At 35.5% G+C, this 21,945-nt stretch overlaps 1 protein-coding gene and 1 long non-coding RNA gene across 3 annotated transcripts; one reads left to right on the plus strand and one right to left on the minus strand.

Annotated features, from left to right (window-relative positions):
- Positions 1–7,405: 7,405 nt before the first annotated feature.
- On the plus strand, positions 7,406–8,280 carry LOC148192435 (zinc finger protein WIP3-like). The gene has a single exon (XM_088098042.1). It carries the CDS (start codon positions 7,564–7,566, stop codon positions 8,077–8,079), a length of 516 nt encoding a protein of 171 aa, XP_087954168.1. The 5' UTR covers positions 7,406–7,563; the 3' UTR covers positions 8,080–8,280.
- An 819-nt stretch (positions 8,281–9,099) lies between these two features.
- On the minus strand, positions 9,100–13,046 carry LOC148192436 (uncharacterized). 2 transcript variants are annotated; one of them, XR_015782229.1, is made up of 4 exons: positions 12,259–13,046; positions 11,611–11,702; positions 11,132–11,505; positions 9,100–9,497 (listed from the first exon to the last, which is right to left on the minus strand). It is a non-coding gene; the product is annotated as an uncharacterized LOC148192436 (long non-coding RNA). The 2 variants fall into 2 exon arrangements; XR_015782228.1 differs by having other exon boundaries at positions 11,132–11,264; positions 12,259–13,040.
- Positions 13,047–21,945: the final 8,899 nt, after the last annotated feature.

The raw sequence follows: 21,945 nt of genomic DNA on the forward strand, positions 1-21,945 counted from the left end.
ATCGTGTGTGTGTTCATTTGCAAGACAAGCCAACGCTTCTTTATGGGTTTGTTGTGAGACATTTTCAAGATAATAGAGTCCCTCCCTCTCTCTCCCAGTGCCAATCTTCTCCTTGGAGTGAATATTTTGAAAAAGACAATGGGTTGGGTAAAATGAGGCAAAACAAGAATGTGATTTGGTTAATTTGCTGACAGAGAGAAGATTACAGTTCAATGTAGGAACAAATAAAACATCAGAAATTGATAAGGAGGGTGAGAGAGATATAGTACCTACACCTTCAATAGGAGATGAGACCCCATTGGCATTAATAATAACAGTTTTAGAACAATTAGGAGAAAAATTAGTAAATTTATGAGGATCACAGGTCATATGATCAGTAGCACCTGAATCAATTATCCAATCACTATCTCTCGTAATAGTAGAAAGATTAATAGTAGAGTTAGATATACCTGACTTAGTCATAAATCCGGTAGCAGTAGAAATATGGCTCTTGGAAGTAGCTTCTACCTTGGTATTGGGAGTAGTTTTACCTTTTGGATGCCAATCTGGATAACCATGGAGTTTAAAACATGTCTTCATGACATGATTATCCTCATTGCAGTTGGTACACTTGCGGATTCCTTTCTTAGGAAACTTTTTAACAACAAAGGAAGTCCCCATAGTAGACTCACTATCAAGCATAGTCGCTTGACGGTTTGCCTCGGCACAAATAGTTGCATAAACAGATTGAACATTTGGAAGGGGAGTGGTAGCAAGGATACGACCACGAACAACATCCAAATGTGTATCCAGGCCAGCCAAAAAAACATAAACTCGTTGAGAATTAATCATGTTGTTATATTTTTCAACATCTTTAGGACATTCCATGGTACAATTCGTGATAGTATCATACTCTAGCCATAATCTTTGCAATTTTCCAAAATATGTAATAACAGATCCTCCATTTTGCTGAGTATAGATTACCTCACGATATAATTGATATGACCGGGATGCATCTTGGTTGACTGACTATGTTTGTTGCACAGTGTCCCAAATGTCCTTTGTCGTAGCTAAGCGAATAAAGAGGGATCTGATTTCTTTCGTCATGGAGTCCAGAAGCCAAGACTTGACTAGGCAGTTTTCATCTTCCCATGCTTCACATTCATCGGATTTCTTGTTTTTTGGTGCAACCTTTGTTCCAGATATGTAACCCCAACGTTTTCTGCCTCTAATCTTGTTCTGTGCGTTCAACGACCACTCAACATAGTTGGTGCCGTCAAGCCGTTCAAGGGTGAGCGATTCATGCATATGGGTAGCAACGGAAGTCCCAAAATCATGTTTCTCCGATTGATTTTTATTGAAAAAAACCATCAGAAATATTCAAACAGAACACTGATTCCTATATGGTAGAGGATATCAGTGTTTGGCTCTGATACCATAATAAAAGGTTTAAAGAATAATTCTGATATATTATTTCAAAGAGTAGAGTACCATATATATACATTTAAGGATCCTATAATCCTTCATCTATTAAAGGAATGACAGGTGCACAAATCTGCACAAATTATAATAATATCTAAATTATAACTAACACAATATTTGATTGTCTAATATCTTTTAATAGAATATTTGGAATATCTTAACCGTTATTACTACTTAAAACAACAAATTCAATATGATTCCACATTAGAATGTATATATACCAACAGGTTTTCAAATGTTAAGAGTGCAAAAAAGATAGAAGGACAAACACATTATTCCTTACCACACCAACAATATTACTACAATCTGTACATTTTATATCAGTTAAAAAGAATATTATGTATCCATTTTACTGCACTAAAAAGCTTTTTATTCTATATATATATATATATATATATATATATATATATATATATATATATATATATATATATATATATATATATATATATATATATATATATATATATATATATATATATATATATATATATATATCAGTGATGCACTTTATAGTTCAAAACTCTGATTATTTGAAAAACCATGTAGCACGTAATATATCAATTCTTCGTATAACTAACTTAAGTTTAATGGTATATATTTATTAAAATTTTGATACATTTTAATTCTTAAAACTTAAAAAAAAAATTAATATGGTAACATAATTCAATAATATTTTTATTTCTTTGAGATTATACTGAATTATATATTTTATTTTTTTAAAATAATTTAACTGATTTATTTATGAATTTAAAATAGGATAATAGGTTGATTAAGGATAAAAAAGAATGACGATATTTTATTATTGTTACTGATAGTGTAATATAAAACGCAATAAATTATTGAAAATGATTATGTATAAATATATCAATTCTCTGACAAATAGCATATGGTCCATCGTTTTAAAGGAAAAAAATAATTCAATTTTTATTGCTAAGTTATGAAAAAAGTTGTTTAGACCTAAACACTATAACCTACTTAAATAAGCATAAGAAAATGTTTGTTGATAATGGGTCAAACTCATTTTTGCTGCTTTTTGCTGTTGTCAAATTTGTTGACCGAAATTGGTTTGAATTAACAAGACAATTTTTGTTTCTGCGAATCTATTAAAAACGTGTTATCAGAATATTATTTGAAGAATAAAACGTGGTTTCAACATACTCACATGACTCATGGTTTATCACATTGTCATGTAATAGTTTTGAAGTTTTTTTTTTTTTCATTATTATGATGTATTGTATCCATATCTTACCAATTAATTTCCCGATAACTAATTTTTTATAAAAAAAATGATTAAACGTTATTAGAATATTTATGTTTTATATAATACGCCGTCAATAAAGATAAATATTTAAAGGGCCATCTTTAAATATGTAATTGGATCCATATATATACTTCAGTTTTTGCATTAAAGAGGAGGCCCAAAGATATAAAAAAGAAAAACACTACAAAAATCAAAGAAGCTTTTTGTTTTAGTCTCTCATAATTTCTTCTAAATTTTCATAAATGTAAAAAAAATTCATATTTCCCATGAATAAAAAAGAATTTATGAATTGTATAATTTAAAAATATATTCCAAAATTACACAATCGAGAACTTAAGAATATATTTTATATTATATACGATAATATTTAATATTATATTTCAAATTGTTCATATTTACTGAATTTTGTTCACGTTTTAATATACATAAATATTCTTCTTGAAATCATTATTATCGATTTTTGAATTTCCATTGAACCTAATATATACAGATAGGTCTCCAGTCATTAAATACTAGTGTAATTAATCATTCGTCTAAAATTATAACTTATGATGGTTAGATTTCCTTTGAAAATATGTTTTTATCATGAAGAGAAAACAAAGAAAAAAAAGAAAAAAAAGAAGACTAATGAGATTTTTAGCATATCTGAAACCAGATTATTTTTAAAAAATGACAACTGAAAAAGAAAAAGAAAATTACTGCTTTTTTAACTTACAACTTAATAAAAAAAAGATAATACTAATAGAACAAAGATTACTATAACAATTAAAACAATCGAGTGAAAAGTATTGGTTATTATAGGTAGAATTTTTGTAATTAAATTTTTTGCGAGAAATACTAAGAACATTGAATTTTTTGGGTGTCGGAGATAACAACATTAAATTTAATGCAATGGGGTCAGGCTCAGGCATGAACCTGCAGAGACAGTGCGGTGGACACTATGTCTAGACTCTCAACTTTGAAACTTCCATTTTAAAGAAACATAGCTTAGAGATAAAGAAGATAGTGATATATACAGCTAACTACTGTTACTAGTTGGAGCACATAAACTGAACAACATTACCAATGGAGAAATTAAGCAACACAGTGAAACGTGAAGATTTCACGTGTGATATAATATATTCGATATCATAGGAGGGTCTCCTGAGGGAGGTGGGGTCAATGCATGTGAGACGGGACAAAAGTGATAGATATATTCATATGTATATGTGAATATCTATGAGATGAGTCCAAAACTCAGAGGGTGATTTGATTCTCCGTTATGGAAGGTCCTACCCTCCCTCCATGGCCATGCATGTCCATGGATGAAGCAGAAACACTGTATTTTCTCTTACCAATTCAACCAGACTTTTCTACGTGTAAGGTTGATACAACTTTACATTGTCGTACCTTTTACCTGGTGTCTGTGACCTAGTTTTTCTTTCTTTTTCAGTGGCCTTTTAACTGTGCAGGATGTGAAATGCTTTTCATATAGGTAAATAAACACTTTTTTTTTCTACTCATTTTAAATATGCTTTCATAATTTCATAAGCTATGTCGTTTACCATATATACATATATATGTTTCTTCTGTAAACAATCTGCATGCCATGAGTTGTTTCAGCTTTAGCATATGCATTCCAATGAAGAATAATGATATTAAAGTTTAATTTATAATACGTTAATAGTGTAGATTAAAGAATTAAAAATTACATAGAAACATATTGTGGTAGCTTTACACTGTCACTGCTATCATAAATTGATACTAGTTTCATGTAAAATATATATATTAAGCTCCACTTTATGACATATCATATAGCTGTTTTGTGTATAAAATGCCTTGACACAATGGTTAGTTGTGTAAAAAATAATTTGAACTAATTAAATAGCTGTTATTTTATCGGCAACAAACACTAGTGTGAAAATAAATTTTTACAAACGCGTCCCTCACAGAACTTAAACTCTCCAATTTCCCATTTTATTCACTACTGCTCTCTCCCTCAAAACAAACGGGTACCGCCCTTTTATCACAAGCCCTTCCCGACCACTACATTTATTAGAATTCAAAGTTGAGACTATTATAGAATTCCTTGCTAAATTTGTTGAAGAGGTTATGCGAATTTTCCCTGACGACTAGCATTTCTTTGTAATAAATGAGTGATCAATTTAATTTTTGCTTGTGATTTTCAGACCCTCCTATTAAATCCATAATGACAAACAAAGCCTCCATAAAGTCTGAAGACACACACATATGTTGGGTATCAGTGATACAGCACAAGCACACACAACTTAAATAGAGAAGAGAGGCAAAAAGGAAATTTTATACTAGTAGAAAGAAATTTACAGCACCTCTCTCTTTCACTAAAGAACTTCTCAAAATTATGAGAATACAAGAAAGGAGAGAACAAAGGAGAGAAAAAGATGTATAACAAAGGGGGCAAGGGGTTTCTTTTATAGCCACCAAGCCATACCCCTTTACAAGTTCCCACCAATGTGGGACTTCATTTCTCACAATCTCCCACTTGAAGATTTTGATGAAACTAATCAAATCTTCACACCATCTTTGCCTTCGTGTTGCTTGTTCTTCTGATAAACTTCAGTAGAATCGAATTAACGTAAATCTGCCAATAACCTTTGACACCAAATTCTGATTCTCTGAAACGCAATGCAACACCTGATCAATATTTCACTACTCTCCACCTAAACCTACCACGAACATACTAACCACTCCCACTGCTTGTGCAATGTCTGGTCTTGTACGCATCATAGCAATTATAAGGCTGTCCACCACCGATGCATACGGTACTCGAGACTTCTCCATCCTCTCCACTTCACTGCTAGGACTCATACTTGAGGATAACTGATAGGAGATGGGGTAAAACTGGCTTCCACTCTTGCATGTTGAAGCGCCGCAAGACTTTCAGTAAGTTTTACTTCTGAGAAAGCCAAATCTTCCTATCTTTTTCTGTCTCGGTGAATTTGCATCCCTAAAATCTTGTTTACCGGTTCCAAATCCTTCATATCAAACTCCCTAGCCAATTGTGCCTTCACTTGTATCCGAGGCTAATGATAAAGGAATCAAATCTCTTATACTAACACCTTGGCGCCTGCTTTAGACCGTATAGAGATTTGTTCAACCTACAAACCAAGTTTTCTTGTTCTTCAAAGCCTTCTGGTTGGAGCATCATTTTATTCCTGCTTAACAATAACCTTGTGAGCGGTGGAACTCACAGGCAATACCCCTTCACATTGTTAGCATAGCCCAAGCACTTAATTCTTTCCCCAGTTTCAAGCTCGTGCTTTGGTTTTCTTGATGTAATACACTCAAACTCCTGGAATAAACTTTGCTTCTCCTAGGAATAACTCCGGTGATTCCCTTACATCAGAATGAACCAATCCTTCTTGTGTTTTCTTTTCTGGTAGTCAAACTAGCAAACCCTGATCTATGTTTAAGCCCGGGTACAGATTACGTTCTGCCTTGCAAACTTCACTTTGACATTTGTCCAAGTACGATGTCACGTCAACACCGCTTCTTCTTGACTTGTCGATGTAACCATTGCATTAGCCTTTTGCAACGTATCTCCCATAAGCATATGCCATGATCTTCTGAGCTTTTATGACTTACCAGATCTCCCTTCTTTCTCACAGAATATCTTCATCCTCTAAGGTATTTGCCATACAACCTTGTGAGGTTGATGCCTCAGAGTTCTTTCTTCCACTCTTCTCGTGCCAACATTCTTTCTTGACATGCCCCCTCTTACCACAATTGTAGCATTTGAGATGCTTCTTACTTTGAGATATATCATGGGACTGACTCCCACTAGACCCATATTTCGTTGATTTTCCTCTCATCATCACCAAAGCTTGTGTTTGCTTTGAACTTTCCAACATGTCTTCTTTGTTCCTTCGCCTGGATTCTTCTTCAAGAATTGCTCCGGCAACATCCTCAAAGTGTAAACCACCTTCAATATTATTATTCGTAATATTCATGATGAGTTGATCATACGAGTCGGGTAAACTCTGCAGTAAAAGCTCCGCGCGTTCATTTTCAACTATGTTGAAATCAGCCGCTAATAGTTGGGCAAACAAAGTGTTCAGATGGTTGATGTGGTCCGTCACCGTTGTGGACTCACTCATCCGAAGAGTGTAGAGTTTCCTTTTCAAGAATATTCTTGTGTGAAGAGACTTCACCTCATATAATTTTATGAGGGCATCCCAAATCTCCCTTGCTGTTTCTTTTTCGCCACACTAGATAACACTGAATCTGCCATTGATAGGTGCAAATTCGCGATGGCATTGTTGTCAATTTCTTTCCACTTCTGCTCCGTCATTTCTGTGGGTTTTCCTTCAATTGCAGCTATGCAATTGTCCTTTCTCAAAATTGCCTTCATCTTCAATTTCCACAACGCAAAATCTACTGGAACAACACAGGTAGACCGTGAAGTAAAGCACTAAGAAGTTCCCAGGAAAGAGAGGTGGGTCACAAACGAACACTCTTAAGTACCAAGTCACCAAACGTTTCACACTACCACTGTTGGGTATCAGTGATACAACACAAGCACACACAACTTAAATAGAGAAGAGAGGCAAAAAGGAAATTTTATAATAGTAGAAATAAATTTACAACACCTCTCTCTTTCACTAAAAAACTTCTCAAAATTATGAGAATACAAGAAAGGAGAGAACAAAGGAGAGAATAGGATGTATAACAAAGGGGGCAAGGGGTTTCTTTATAGCCACCAAGCCATACCCCTTTACAAGTTCCCACCAATGTGGGACTTCATTTCTCACAACATATACATAACATAACCCTTTTCTGAGGAAGAGAGAAGATAATTCTCTAAATCCAACCAGCGTTTGATGGAGTGCAACAATAAGAATCTATACCTTCATGCTCCTACTTTCATTGAGTGGCTCAAACCATGTACTTCTCCTTCATATCTAAATTCCAACACAATATCTACTTCTTCTTCATCATCCTTTTCTTCTTCTTTTTCCTTCCCCTGGCATGACTTTGTTCATGAAACCATCCAATTCTTGCCCATTTTAACTGAAAAGGCCTCAAAAGATGAATACCATCATCAAAGTTTTGAGGTGAAAGAGGAAAGGCTTGAACAAGTCTCTGTGGCTTTGCACATTGGTTTGCCTGACAGTGCTAAAAGGCATCATGAGGTTGTTGATGATGATGAGAAGATGATTTTCCATGTCAAGGAAGAAGAAGCCTCCTCCAAGAGAAGCTTCCATGGCTGCTCCTTTAACCAAGAGAGAAGGTTCTGGATTCCAACTCCAGCACAGATCCTCGTTGAACCGATGCAGTTTTCTTGCTCCATATGCAGCAAAACCTTCATTAGGTATAACAACATGCAGGTTAGTTAAATTGCTTCTCAACTTCTCACATCTTAATTTTGAAACTTGATTTGCCAAGAAAAGTAGAAAAATATTGTTGAAGAAAGCTGCAACTGTGAATTAATCAAAGGAAATTAATTAGAGACAAAAGATCATAATGATGTCTAACTCAGTAAGGTTAACAGATGTTTGTGAAGAAGACAAATGAAGAAACTTCTATAAAGATGAAGTATGAACAGTACAAGTTGAAAGTTTGATCCATTTTAATTTTTTTGATATCTGTGGAAAATTTCTTTGTAGCAGACAACAAATATAAATATAAATGTAACTTTTGAACGGTAAAGATTCAGTAGAGAATAAAGTAAAATAAAATAGAATTATAATAAAGTAAAATAAAATGAAATAAGATAAAGTAAAAATCAGAGCAATTAAAATGAAATATAATAAAATAAAATAAAATAGAATTAAAATAATGAAATCAAATAAGATAAAAAGAGAAATAAAAATAATAATAATATTGTGTTAATAAGACGAAATTGGATTACGTCAATACTATTATTTTCGCCTTTTTCTTTAAATTAAGTCTTATTTTTCTGAATTTTAAAGTCACAGAGTGAATTAGAGTATTTTTATTTGTTTTCTAATATTTTTCTATAATATTAATAAAATATTATTTCTTCACTTTAAGCATTTTTATACGAATATTCAAGAAAAAATATAATTTAAAAATTTTATACCACATTTATGATTTAATAAAACAAAAATAGTTTTAATAAAAAACAATATAGTGATTAATTTATATAGATTTTTGAAAAATCAAAATTAATTTATATTTACTTTTAAGAATGTTCTTTTTGATTCTCCTTCATTACTGCTTTTGAAGCAGCTGAATGTTAACTTATTCCTCTTAGTTTTATTTATTCATTTTTCCTTTATAATGGTAGATATATAATAGCAGTAACTTTTTCCCTTTAATAAAAAGAAAATTACAGTGAGTGAAACAACTTATTTTATGTAGAAGCTTTGGATTACATAACAGTAACTCATAAATCACCTAATGCAGTACTATATTTCAATAAACATAACTGGTTGATTACATAACAGTAACACTGTTTAAATGTCTAATACTTGGGAACACCCCATTACAATATCTTTGTTTCTTTACAACATTTTCTTTCAAATTCCTCAGCAAGACCACGGCTTTCATGCAGACAAATTAGTGATCCTTTTAGAAAATATGAGCTTTAAAAATACCATCCTTCTTGCTAATAAGTTCAAATACACAAACATCTCCTGCTTTCAATTCATTTTCTGTCAAAAACGCCAGCACCGAAACTATGACGACCAAAATAACTTTTATTAAATAACAACTTTACTTTCCACTATCTTTCCCCACGCTGCAGCACCGCACACTTCTTACCAATAATGCCTTCCAAATCTGGTATGCACTGCATAAGATATATTTTTATAGCAAGAGTTTGAATGTAGAGCAGAGAACCGAAGACTAAATCAACATGTGTTTCATGTTTAAGATTTACCCACCAGCCGATATTCCATCTCATGAGAAGGTTTGATGAAAACAGTGAAAAAGGGATTGCATGAAACGAAATTACATAAATAAAATAAAATAATAAATTAATTTTAAGATACGTACTCAAATTCACCACGAACATGTGTGTACACTCAAATTATAAAAATATTTTACTCATCATGCTTCTTTTTAGAAAAGTTTTGGGTAATTGATGTGATATGAACACACAATCAAATCAAGTACACGTAACATGCAAGAGAGAATCCAATCAAGTACTTATCAGAGCTTGTAAAATGTACTTAGAAGCATTCAGAGGCAGGGTATGAAGCAACTTGTATAGGCCACCACCACTAATTCAAAAAGAAATAATTAGAAACAAAAAGTTTAACATGAATAATGCCAAAAGTAACACTAACAATTGCCTACATAAACTAAACAACATAAAACTATAAACAAAGGAAAACCTGACCACTGAGTGAAAAAATTTCCAAAAATTTTAGAATACTATTTTCACTCTCCAAAACTTCTGAGATTTATAATTTGGTAACCGGGTAAGAATAAAACCTCAGTCATTATTTTAATAAAATCATATACAATTATATTCTATAATCCTCATCATCATTATATAGAAAAACATTATGACCTAATATAAATATGAGAGAAAAAATTCGAAGTAGTTCCTCATATGTTTTTGGTGATCTTTAATATAAATATTTAGTATCCAGATTAAAGGTGATAGAGACTGATTACAGGCAGCATAAAAACACTTGAGGAACTGCATGCATGTTTAAATTACCATCAGTGATCCACATCTCAACAAACCATCACCATAAACCACAATACAAGCAACTAATAGTAGCTTCTGCATCTAAGTTTGTTGTATAAATATACCAAAAAATTTATTCAAAGAACTACGATTATACTCAGTCACACACTTTCAGAAAGACTATAAGAAATGTACATCCTTCGGCAGAATGGTATATTTGGTCATGAAAGTGTAGTGTGATTCCAAGTCGGCATGACCATTTCTAACTGATCTACAAAAGCCCTTAGGAACTATTCAGATTTACACATTATATCAGAAGCTCTCTATATGCCAAAGAATAGTAGGATTCCATTAGTCTACCTTAGATTTATATCTTTTCATGACAACCCACATAAAGTTCTTCCTTATTACAACTTCCAATTTGTCACTAAAGCTCTTGGTTCAAATGATATGATTATTACAAAACTATGAAGAACACAATCATTCTCCTGTTGATGATAAACACAAGGTAACGAGCTAAGTCTTAATCTAAAGGGAAAAAATGAAGAGTTGTTATCATAGAATAATTCACATTCCAATCCAAATTACTGCTAACAAGCAACATTTATGATTTCAATAACCCAGTGTCCCAACATTCAACCAACTAAAGATGATAAACTATGCAGAAAACTTTGGAAAAAACTAGTATGTATACATTAAGGTTGAACTTGTCATTAGAGTGATCCAAACATGTTACTAGAGTGATACATTAAAAACACATGCAATCAACTAAAGTATAAACTTACTTATTGAGAAGAAAACTTAGAAATCCATGTAGGAAGCAGACAAGGTGTGTTGTTCAAAGCATCCTACGATGTTTCCTTAGAAATCCTTGACAATATTTTTCTTACTCCAACCAGGCTCTTCAAATATTAATCTCTGCATATTGCTTATCCGTTATGTATATATCTAAATATTAATCATAAGTGCCAAGGAGACAAAGACATTCAACCTTTCTTTGGCAAACCATGCACAAACATATGGGTTATGCAATGCTCATCCTTGAGTTTCTCTTAAAATATTGTTAACTTTTTCATATACTGAAATTGTGTGTAGCACTTACCTCTTCAAATAGCCTTTAGAAAGAAATATAGTATAATCTACTCTTTGGCATGCTTATCTGATCATATATAACTCATTTAAACACAATCCGATACTATAATATTTGAAAATACAACAATTTGAACTACAATTATTGATTCGAAAAACAAAAATATTGCGATACCTTCGAAAGATGATGACAGAGTATGGTAAGTGAGAAAGCATGCTTCCAATTCCTTTTCATTGTTTCGACTTGGGACAATATAAATTGGGTACCTATTCAATGATGAAAACTCAGTATAACATTTATGTACCATGGAAATTAACAAAGGCTAATCATATGATAGAAAGTAACATAAACAAGATAAGATGAACTTTGCAATGAGATCAACCACATTATCACATTTAGAATGGTTTCCATACATAATCCAGCATATACTTCCAATATGAATCATGCATTATTCTTCTTCCAACCTATCAATCAAGGCATACAAGATTAAGGGTACAAATTAGAATGAATAATTGAGAAAAATGTAGATCATTTTTATATATAATAGACTTCAAAGTAGCCACAACTGCCTCTTTTGTTGACTTTGTTAATTTAGACATGGTCTTGCTCTATAGCATTTGCTCTTCTTCCATGTGGAGGATACATGTAGTAAGCAAGCAACAAATCAATAATTACATCATATCTAAATTTTATATGCAATTTGTTTTAGAAGAATTAGAATTGACATGGGTATAATGAGGTATTAAGTTGTTCTGTAAGACACAGTAAAATATCTATAATCTCCATCATCCAAAGTTACAAATAGTTAGTTTATGAGTGCACCTTCTCCGGGAACTTCTCACGGTTCATTGATGCTTCAAAATAGTCTCCAAAATCTGTGTAAAATCTTCCCACTGCAAAACATCACAAATATTTGACGCCCGAAAAACATAACTAGTGACAATATACCAAAATTTCTTTATCAAATGCTACCTAAACCCTAGGTATTTTTAACATACAAGACAAATCAGCATCACCAAAAGAAGAAATAGAGAAAATAAAAATAACCAACTTGATATTCGATGATAATTCGAGAAAACAGGGCAAGAATTTGAAGAAGCACATAGAACGGGCTTGGAGCATTCCAATTCGAACAATATGCGTGCATCCTCAGTCTGGTGGACAAAAACCTTCTCCTTCGCAACCATAAAAAAGTGGTCACTAGGCGCATTGAACTTGACCAGAGTAAGTTCCTTGTTGAGGCGCAAGCATCAGTTGCAGCGGCCGCGGACGAAATTGATGACGGCAAGGCAGTTGTCACGGGCAACGGTGATGGCGCGTTGATTGGACGAATGTAGGGCGAGGTCGTTGATAGCAGCATTGCGGTGGACGGAGACCATGGTAAAAGCCTTCCGCGCTCCACACCGATCATCTACTTTGGCTTCGCTGGTTCAAACTTTTCCGATCAGGTCCAGTCTCCGGTTAAGTGGCAGTCATGAAGTCCTCCCTTTTTTTTTCTTTCTCGCATTCTCTCTCAACCCTAACCCTAGCACGCACACGAAGAGTTCCTCTTTCAAAATCAAATGGGCGACCTGACAAATTCAAATATGAGAGAGGACCCTAATGCAGCAGCTCCCTTCATTGAAACGCACAGTTTCATTTATTCTTTTACCAAACCAGCGCATGCAAATGACAAATTTACCCTTGATGACATTGACAGTGAATGGGCCCCACTGCGTGTCAAATGAATGTCATTTACTTAAACCGTGTCAAAGAATCATTTTTCTTTATCGAAAAATGACAGATAAACACAGACATAAAATGACCAATAATTAAAAGAGTGAAAATGATATCAAGAACATAGCTTTTCAATTAAATGAAACCTCATACAATTTTACACCAGTTTTATTACGAGTCATGTTGTTTTTATAACAATATCTAAATATTTAGTTTTACTCTATTACTTATCATTATGCCTGTTTAAAATTACTATAATTTTTTTATTTATGTATATTAGATATTCTGTTTCTGATAATTATGCAAATGTAAAGATGTATGTGAAACACGATATAGATGGATGATGTGATGAACCCAACCATTTTCAGAAAAGAAAACATTCAATTATTATACAGAAGGTAACATCGTCCTAATCCATAAAGGTTTTGGACAATGTTTGCACCTTTCTTAGGAGTCTAATTATTAACTGCCCTTCATTTAAGGAACACTAGAAAGTGCTTATATGTAATGCACGATCCTTTTTTACCTTAACATTCCCCTTTACCCTAAATAACTTACGACAATGGAAAAAATAATCACAAAATACTCATGAATTTTAGAGTGCACACCTCCACACTGAAACCCGATCCTAACGCTTTTCAAGACTTTCCAGAAATTTCATACACACCCCTAATACAAATGTCTATCCATTCTCCTACATCCAATTTCACACACTTAAAGCCTCCAAACCAAATGTCCTATCGCTTCACAAACAACCCTACAATGATTTAGATAATTTGGAGACTTTTCCACATGAATAAACCCCTAGGAGCTACTCAAATACCCTCGCCCATGCTTCAACCTAAAAAAAAAAACACCATTAACTCTTCTCTTACAATAATCATAACACCAAACCTGTTCGTGACCTTCTCTGTATTCTCAAAAAGAAACTCCATCTCCTAAACTAAACCCATCAATCCCTACCGGAAAAGCCTAACCCAACACCAGGTTACTCAATGGCTTTGAACGTCCATAACTCTATAATATTGTGTACTACAACCAGTCCATGATCAAGCATGCTATCCGTAAAAACATGCAACATAATAAATATATCCATAATCCAACCTTAAAGCAATGAATCATCACCCCTACAATTACCCAACACATACACAAATATGTTGGTTATTTACAAGAACCAATTCACAATTTTAGAGAAGTTCAACATTATTAAGAAGTGGTCATTTTTTAAACTGTGTCACCACTAATTTAAATAAAATAGAAAGTAAATTACCAAAAAATATTAAAAAAATCATATTAAATAAAATATTGAGATTTTTTTATTTTTTGTTCAAAGTGATATAAAATTTTATTCTACCGTAAGAGTCCATTTTTGAGGCATGATGACTACCAAACATCCACCCCCACACGTAGATAGAGATCAATTACTAACATTTCATATGCCATATACACCTGTCACAAGCTCAACAATCAATTTAATACTTTTATCAACTTGTAACCAAAAATTCTATTATACTACCTAAAATGAATTTATATAGAGTTATATGTATATAAGCGTGTATATAAAAATAGCCTAAGTCGAACTACAACAAGATATCCAATTCTCATCCATCAATTCATGTCACTGAAAAAAAAAAATGTTAGTAGTATTATGAAAAAAATATAAAATAAAAAATTTAAAGTTAGTCTTCACACCAATCGAAAAAAAAAATTGATAACAAGATAGTAGATGCAACTTGTTATATAAGTTAGATCAGAAGTTTAATATATTTGACAATAACAATGACATATATTGTATTTGAAGTAAGATTATTTAAAAGATTCATGGAAGAGCAATGTTTTTACAAGGTTTAAAGGAAGTTTATGATACATCAAAGATAGAATTTTTTTATGATAGTAACACTAGTACAGTTTAATGAATAGGCATCAGTCATGAACATCGGTTCTCAAACCGAGACATACGTAGGCGGGATAAAAAGTATTCGTCTCGGTTCTCTTTACTTGAAACGGTATCTAGTATTCAATTTGGTTAAATGAACTGAGACAGTATCAGTATCAGTTCTTTCAGTGGTCAGATGGTATCCTCATCGTTCTGCTCAGTTAAGACTCTCTTTCGGGGGAGACTCATTGATCTTGCAAGACGCAGAAATGGTTGGAGACATGAAATTCTTTGAGTCCTTTGAACAAACAGCTGCTGATCGAACCTTCAAAGTTTTCAAAATTTGATCTTTCCCATTTTTTTTGTCATCCAAGGAGTCTAGAAAAATATGCAGAACACCAACAAAGCCTCTTCCAGAAAAATCTGCAGAATAAGTAGAAATTGGAAACGGGAAGACCATGGCGACTGGATGTGAGCCTCCATGTCCAAACACTGAACGAGAAGCCCTAAATCAAAATCGTGCCTCCACCTACAACCACAATCAGACCTGCAGCTGGTCAAAGCAAAGCAGACCAGAGCGTGGTTAAACTTCCAATTTTAATAATTTTACTGCAACTAGTCCTGTAGTCCAAAAATTATGATTTTTGTGTCCAAAGAAAGATATTTGAGTGTAGTTTTCAACCAATCAAGAATCAACTCAATTGGAGTTCGGTAGAGAGAGTAATGAGCAAAATAGTCATCAAAGGTCAAAGCTGAGCAGAGTGGAAATTGAAGTGTTATGATGAGCGTGGAAGTGGCTTCCAAAGCCGTGTTCCACTTTGCTTGGGTGGGCACATATTGCTCCACTTTGCTTGGAGGAGCACATATTGTTTTCCACTTTGCTTGGGTGGGCACATATTGCTCCACTTTGCTTGGGTGGACACATATTGTTTTCCACTTTGCTTGGGTGGGTACATGTTTTCTAGACTTAGGAGGCTTGTAAGTGACCTTGGGGAGGTTAACGCTTGGAGAGTGGAGAAGAGATTTTGGAGAGCAACCAAGTTGGTGAGAGAAAGGAAGAGTCACCCTAGCCTTGGAGTTCGGTAGAGAGAGTAATGAGTAAAATAACAAGCAAAGGTCAGTGTGGACAGCATTCAATTTTACTCGTTGGGAGCACTTATCTACACTCTTTAACCAAGAGTGTGGGTAAGAGGGCATTAAGAATTCTCTTCCATTGTTGGAAGAGGAAAGAATGAGAGGAGTGAAAGAGATGTTTGGTGAGTTGGGGTTCACTTGAAAATGTAGATATAGAGAGGAGTGTGCTTAGAGAAAAAAAAAAGGGTGTATTAGAATTATGTTTTTCTTTGATGTTGGATATTAATTAGAAAAAGTGGGGGTGCACTAGAAATGTTGTTCTAGTTGACGGAAGAGTGAAATTAGTAATTTTAGAGGAGTGCGGCAGTAGGATAAATAATTAAATTAAGTTATTTAATTATTTGTTAGTCAATGAATTCAGTTGACTTTATATATGATGGTGATGGTTGTGATGGTAAAATTGTGAGAGCAAGCGTTGTGTCATATATCCCTGGAATCTTGTTGAATCGATGATGTTCGTATTGCGATACGATAGTGTGTTGAGTCTCTGCGGAGACTGAGGTTCGAGTGTGATGGTAAAACTGTGAGAGTAAGCGGTCTGTCATTTCCTTAGAATTTTTGTCGAATCGATGGTGTTCGTATTGCGATACGATAGTGTGTTGAGTCTCTATGGAGACTGAGATTCGAGTGTCACCCTTTCCTCATGCGTGGGGACTAGAGAGGGTTGGATGTCTCGCCCAATGACTTCGGCTCGTGTGAGTATAGCGCTCGGTGGGTGCGCCTAACCGAAGTTTTTACTCGTAATTCCTTGAGGAGTCGGGGAGATAGGTCTAAAGTTGCGATGGAAGACGGCTCGAATCCCCCTGTTTTGCGAAACAGGTTTGGTACGACAAAAATTCAAGGAAACAACAGAAGCTTGTGTCAATAATTTGAGTTGTGAGTTTAATACTGTGATGTATTGTGATGTGTGACTTTGATAGTCTAAGTGGTGATGATTTGAGGTATTAATATTATGACTTTGATAGTCCGAGTGGTTATGATCTGAGGTACTAATATTGTGAATTTGATAGTCTGAGTGGTGATTATCTGATTTATGAGTTGAATATTATAGTCTGGGTGGTGATGATCTAAGTTATGAGTTGAATATTGCGTTGTAATGTAAGATTGTGATTAGGATAATCTAAGTTGAGATATTTTGATATTGAAATTATGTTATGTTAGGTTCTTCGTTACTCACCCTGAAATGTTGTGGTTGTGGTTTCCACCTACGATGATCGTACTTGTATGGGAGTAGATGGCGTTGCAGATAAGACAGAGATGAAGTAGCACGACGCGTGGGGACTTATCATGTTTTAAAGTAATTTTATGTCTTTGAATAATGAATTTGATATTTGTAAGGTTTTAACCTTATGTTGTAAGACGCTTAAACTTTTGATGGTTTAGTTTCACAATGTTTAGAAAAAAATTGGCGTAAAATTTTGAATTTTTCTGGATGTTACAGAGCTCCCCCTCTCGACTCTGTTTTCCCTTGGTGGAGAGGAAACCCTAGCATTCTAAGCTGGAGATAAAGGGGTTTGGACCTAGACCAAAACTTGCGTGTGACACCCCTAATTTACCTCTGCACCCTTTGCTCTTATTGGATTTTAGTACTGCAATCTTACTTTTATTTTCTTAATTATACTGTTTTTTTATTTTATTATTACCTTCGTGTGCTTCATAATTTTAGCCCACATCCCTATGTCTTGTGCTTTATTTATGTTTACTTGTCTTCATTTTATCTGTTACATATTGATCACTACATATACATTCTTAATTGCTCATTGCATTCACGTTTTACTATTTCTTCACTTTACTAATTATTTTTTATTATTATTCGGATGATTTTATTGTGTATTTTAAAATTTTATTTACCTTTTTTTATGTTATAAAAAATCACAGAAAAATATAAAATTACAAAAGTTTTAAAAAATAAACTGAGTATAGTTTTAATGTGTTTTCTGATTTGGACGTTGCTTTTCTCACGTAAATACTATTATAATGTTATTGTTTTATTTTAAATACTTCGTTAAATAAAATTTTTATTAAATCCTATGTAAATATAACTATTATTCTTATAATTTATATAAGAAAAAATTACAAAAATGAAAAAATCATAAAGTAAAAAATGATTTCTTCTTTTTTTTAAAAAAAAAATTTAATTAAAAGTAACAAAAAAATTATTTTAAAAAGTTAAGCACATGTGTGATCGCTCCCATCTTAAAAATCTTTTTTTTTTATAAAAAAAATACCAAAAAAATATATTAAAGGTTAAACAAATGTGTCATCGCTCGCATCGTCCTTGTGCTAAAAACCTTTTCTCTTTTTTTATAAAAAATAACAAAAAAATATTTTAAAGGTTAAGCATTGCATTGTGCTAAAAACTTTTTCTCTTTCTTTCCTAAAAAATACCAAAAAAATATTTTAAAGGTTAAGTACATGCATCCTTGTGCTAAAAACCTTTTCTCTTTCTTTCATTTCCCAAAAATCCAAAATTATCCATAATCATTTCCAAACAAAATTTTCAAACAAATTCCAAACAAACTTTTCAAACAGTTTCAAAAGAACTACGTAACCCTGATTTCAATAGAATATATATTGTATAGTAAGATATTTATTGGATAAAATATCTTAGATATTTTAAGGGGTTAAGATATTTATGAATAACTAACCAGATTTTTAGGTAAGGTTATTTTTATTGGCCTATAAATACAATGACAGGACAAAAGTCCAGGTACGTTCCCTCTACGTTCTAGAGACTCTAGACAATATTCTAGGGAGATATTATAATCACTTTCTTGAGAGCTGAGGCTCCATAACTCACATCTGACTTGAGCGTCAGAGTATCTTTGCAGGTACATCCCCCTCCTTTGACGAAAGTAGACGAGCGATACGAGCTGAAGGAGCATGAACGACAACAATTGAGGAAAAGCGAGCATCAAAGACATTTAAAAGCAACAAAGACACACTGGAAAACATCCATACCGAAACATTTTGGCGCCCACCATGGGGTTGAGCGTCATCCCATTGATACTGCAAGGAGCCAAGACGAACGCTCGGTCTCGACATCGTTATTTCGGATCAACATCAAGAATCTATAGCAAGGCAAAAACTACAGCAAAAAAGTCATCATCTCTACATGAAGTTTCATCAGCAAGTTCATGATGCTTCTCAGCATTTCAAGTCACCCTGGTACCTCCTCGGTGACCAAAACAGAGCTCATAAGCAAAGTCAATCTGCAGTTTGAGGAAATACCCTGGATGCCCTTATCAGTCGCATCCCCATTGCCTATGGAGAAGACGGTTGTCACCCAAAGACAAACCCTTTCGGCGCCTCCAAGTCCGCCGTATTGTCCGACCCATCCTCCGCGTCTTCCGCAGCACTCATGGCATCCACGCGCCGTTCGGTTCTGCCTCCACGTCATCCAACCCAATTTCTATTCCCCAAACGTCAAACTCCGGACACCACGGCTCAATCACCAACATGATCGACAACTTAGTGTTGGCGAGTGAATCTCTGAACAGATGTTTGCTTCTCTGTTGTGGACATTTTTCATCCAGTCTAGCCTCACGTCACCCTCCATCACCGTCCAGTACAGTCTTCGTGTCATCCGCCGCACCCAGGTTTGCGTCTTTGCCAATAACCACGGTTTCCGCATTTACAATGGCAACCCCTACGACGGGCAATTCCGCCGCTGGTGTCGCACTCAACTTCCGTGACAGTGATTCACGAAATCATTTCTCAAGCCTCTTGTGCGAACTCGATGTCACCGCCATCCACTGTGAGCGCGGCAACTAACACCTCCATTACTTTGGCTTGAACTCTATTTTTAAGGGTTAGATACTGTACCGTCCGGTCCGTCCAACACATATACCGAACGGTCCTCCAAGGACGTCCATCCAGGTCGACCATCAAGAACGAGTGTCCAAACTAGGACTGACCTTTGACCAACTGAACGTAGAACGAGCGGTCTTCCGAGGTCACCTTCATCCGGTCGGTTAGTAATAATATGCAGGCCCTGTATTAACGAGTCCATAAGAAGCGATCGTCAGTAAGCGGTCGTCAGCCTCCAAGACAGGACGATCATGTCATCGTGAAAGATAATGACATCGAGGCATTAGTCGGGCACACGTCAATCGCCATCAATAGCGATCGTCCTAACAGCGATCATCCAACACCAAGATAAGCGATCGACAGAGTCCACGACAAAACCGAGTCCTGTCATCCTCCAAAGGTCGCCCATTCAGGTCGACCATCAAGAACGAGCGGCGATCCAAGGTCGTCCATCCAGGTCAACCGACAAGACCGAGTGTCCATCGTGACCGATCAACAGAACCGAGTGGCTGCCCACCCAGGATTGACATCCTTGGTCGGTCACTAAAGGTACACGACCACTTGACTTGGAAGGCGAGGAGAGAGATGACGAATACTACAACCAGGACTAAACGACGAGAGAGCCCGTTCGGCCCTTCCCAGCGCGTGCAGCCCTCAGCCAAGAGGTAACCGTCCGGTTTTCACCAACTTCTAGTGCCCCCTAGAGACAAAGCCGGTCGGTCTGCTTCAGCTCGTGAGAAAGCGTCCGTCCGTAACCAAGCGTCCGTCCGATCCTTAGCATGTGATATCATTCGTTCGCCGGTCTTTACCATTTGTAAGTGTTTTAATAGGGTCCCACCAGATTCGGTCGAAACAGATACCGATGCCTTATCCAATTAACCCAATCGCGCACACCACTGGCAAGGATGGAGCCACCCAAAAAATTAAATCAAGGGGATCATCCCTTAGTCTAGGTTACGTTCGCCCAAGAACACCTGGCGCACGCAAACATAGAGTCAGTCTCCCGATTATGAAACCTGGCAGCTACTCGGCCTCTACCACTCGGCCACCCGTGGCCTCAAGCGTTCCTGCATTCGGCCACTCAGCCTCATGGACGTTCGGCCTTTCGGCCTCTACCGTTCGGAAATCCGTAACCACTAGCGTTCCAGCACTTGGCCGTTCGGCCTCAAATGTTGTCGGTCCTTCGTCCTCAACCGCTCGGTCATCCATGGCCTCAAATACTCCAGCATTCGGCCATTTGGCTCCATCAGTGTTCGGTCATTCGACCAAACTGATGCTCGGCCATTGTGCCTCAATGACGTTCGGCCGCTTGGCCTCAACCGTTCGGCCATTCGGTCTCATTGACGTTCGGCAATTGTCAGCCTCAAGCATTCCTGCATTCGGCCACTCAGCCTCACGGACGTTCGACCTTTCAGCCTATATCGCTCGGCCAACCGTGACATCAAATGTTCCTTCATTCGGCCACTCAGCCTCTACCGTTCGGCCATCCGTGACCACAAGCGTTCCACCACTCGTCCGTTTGGCCTCACATATTGTCAGTCCTTCGTTCTCAATCGTTCAACCTTTTGCGGCCTCAAGCTTTCCAGCTTTTGGCCGTTCGCCCTCACATGTTTTTGGTCGTTCGACCTCACCGCTCGGTCATCCTTGGCCTCAAGTGTTCAAGTATTCGACCGTTCAGCCTCGCAGGTTTTTGGTCCTTCAACCTCAACCGCTCGGTCATCCATGACCCCAAGTGTTCCAGCATTCGGTCATTCGGCCCCACTGATGTTCGGCCATTCGGCCTCACTAACGATCGGACGCTCGACTTAAATCTTGATCGAACGGTCTAACCTATATGTTTGATATTATGTATCTTACAAGTCACAAGAGACAATCAACCAAAGACCGAGCGATCTTACTCTATCAACCGATCAGCCTTATAACAATCTATTTTTTATATTAATTTTCTAAATCTTGTAAATACATTGGTTTGT

Source organism: Vigna umbellata, chromosome 9, assembly GCF_029865625.1.
Source record: "Vigna umbellata cultivar VRB3 chromosome 9, Vumbellata_1.0, whole genome shotgun sequence".
NCBI lineage: Eukaryota > Viridiplantae > Streptophyta > Magnoliopsida > Fabales > Fabaceae > Vigna > Vigna umbellata.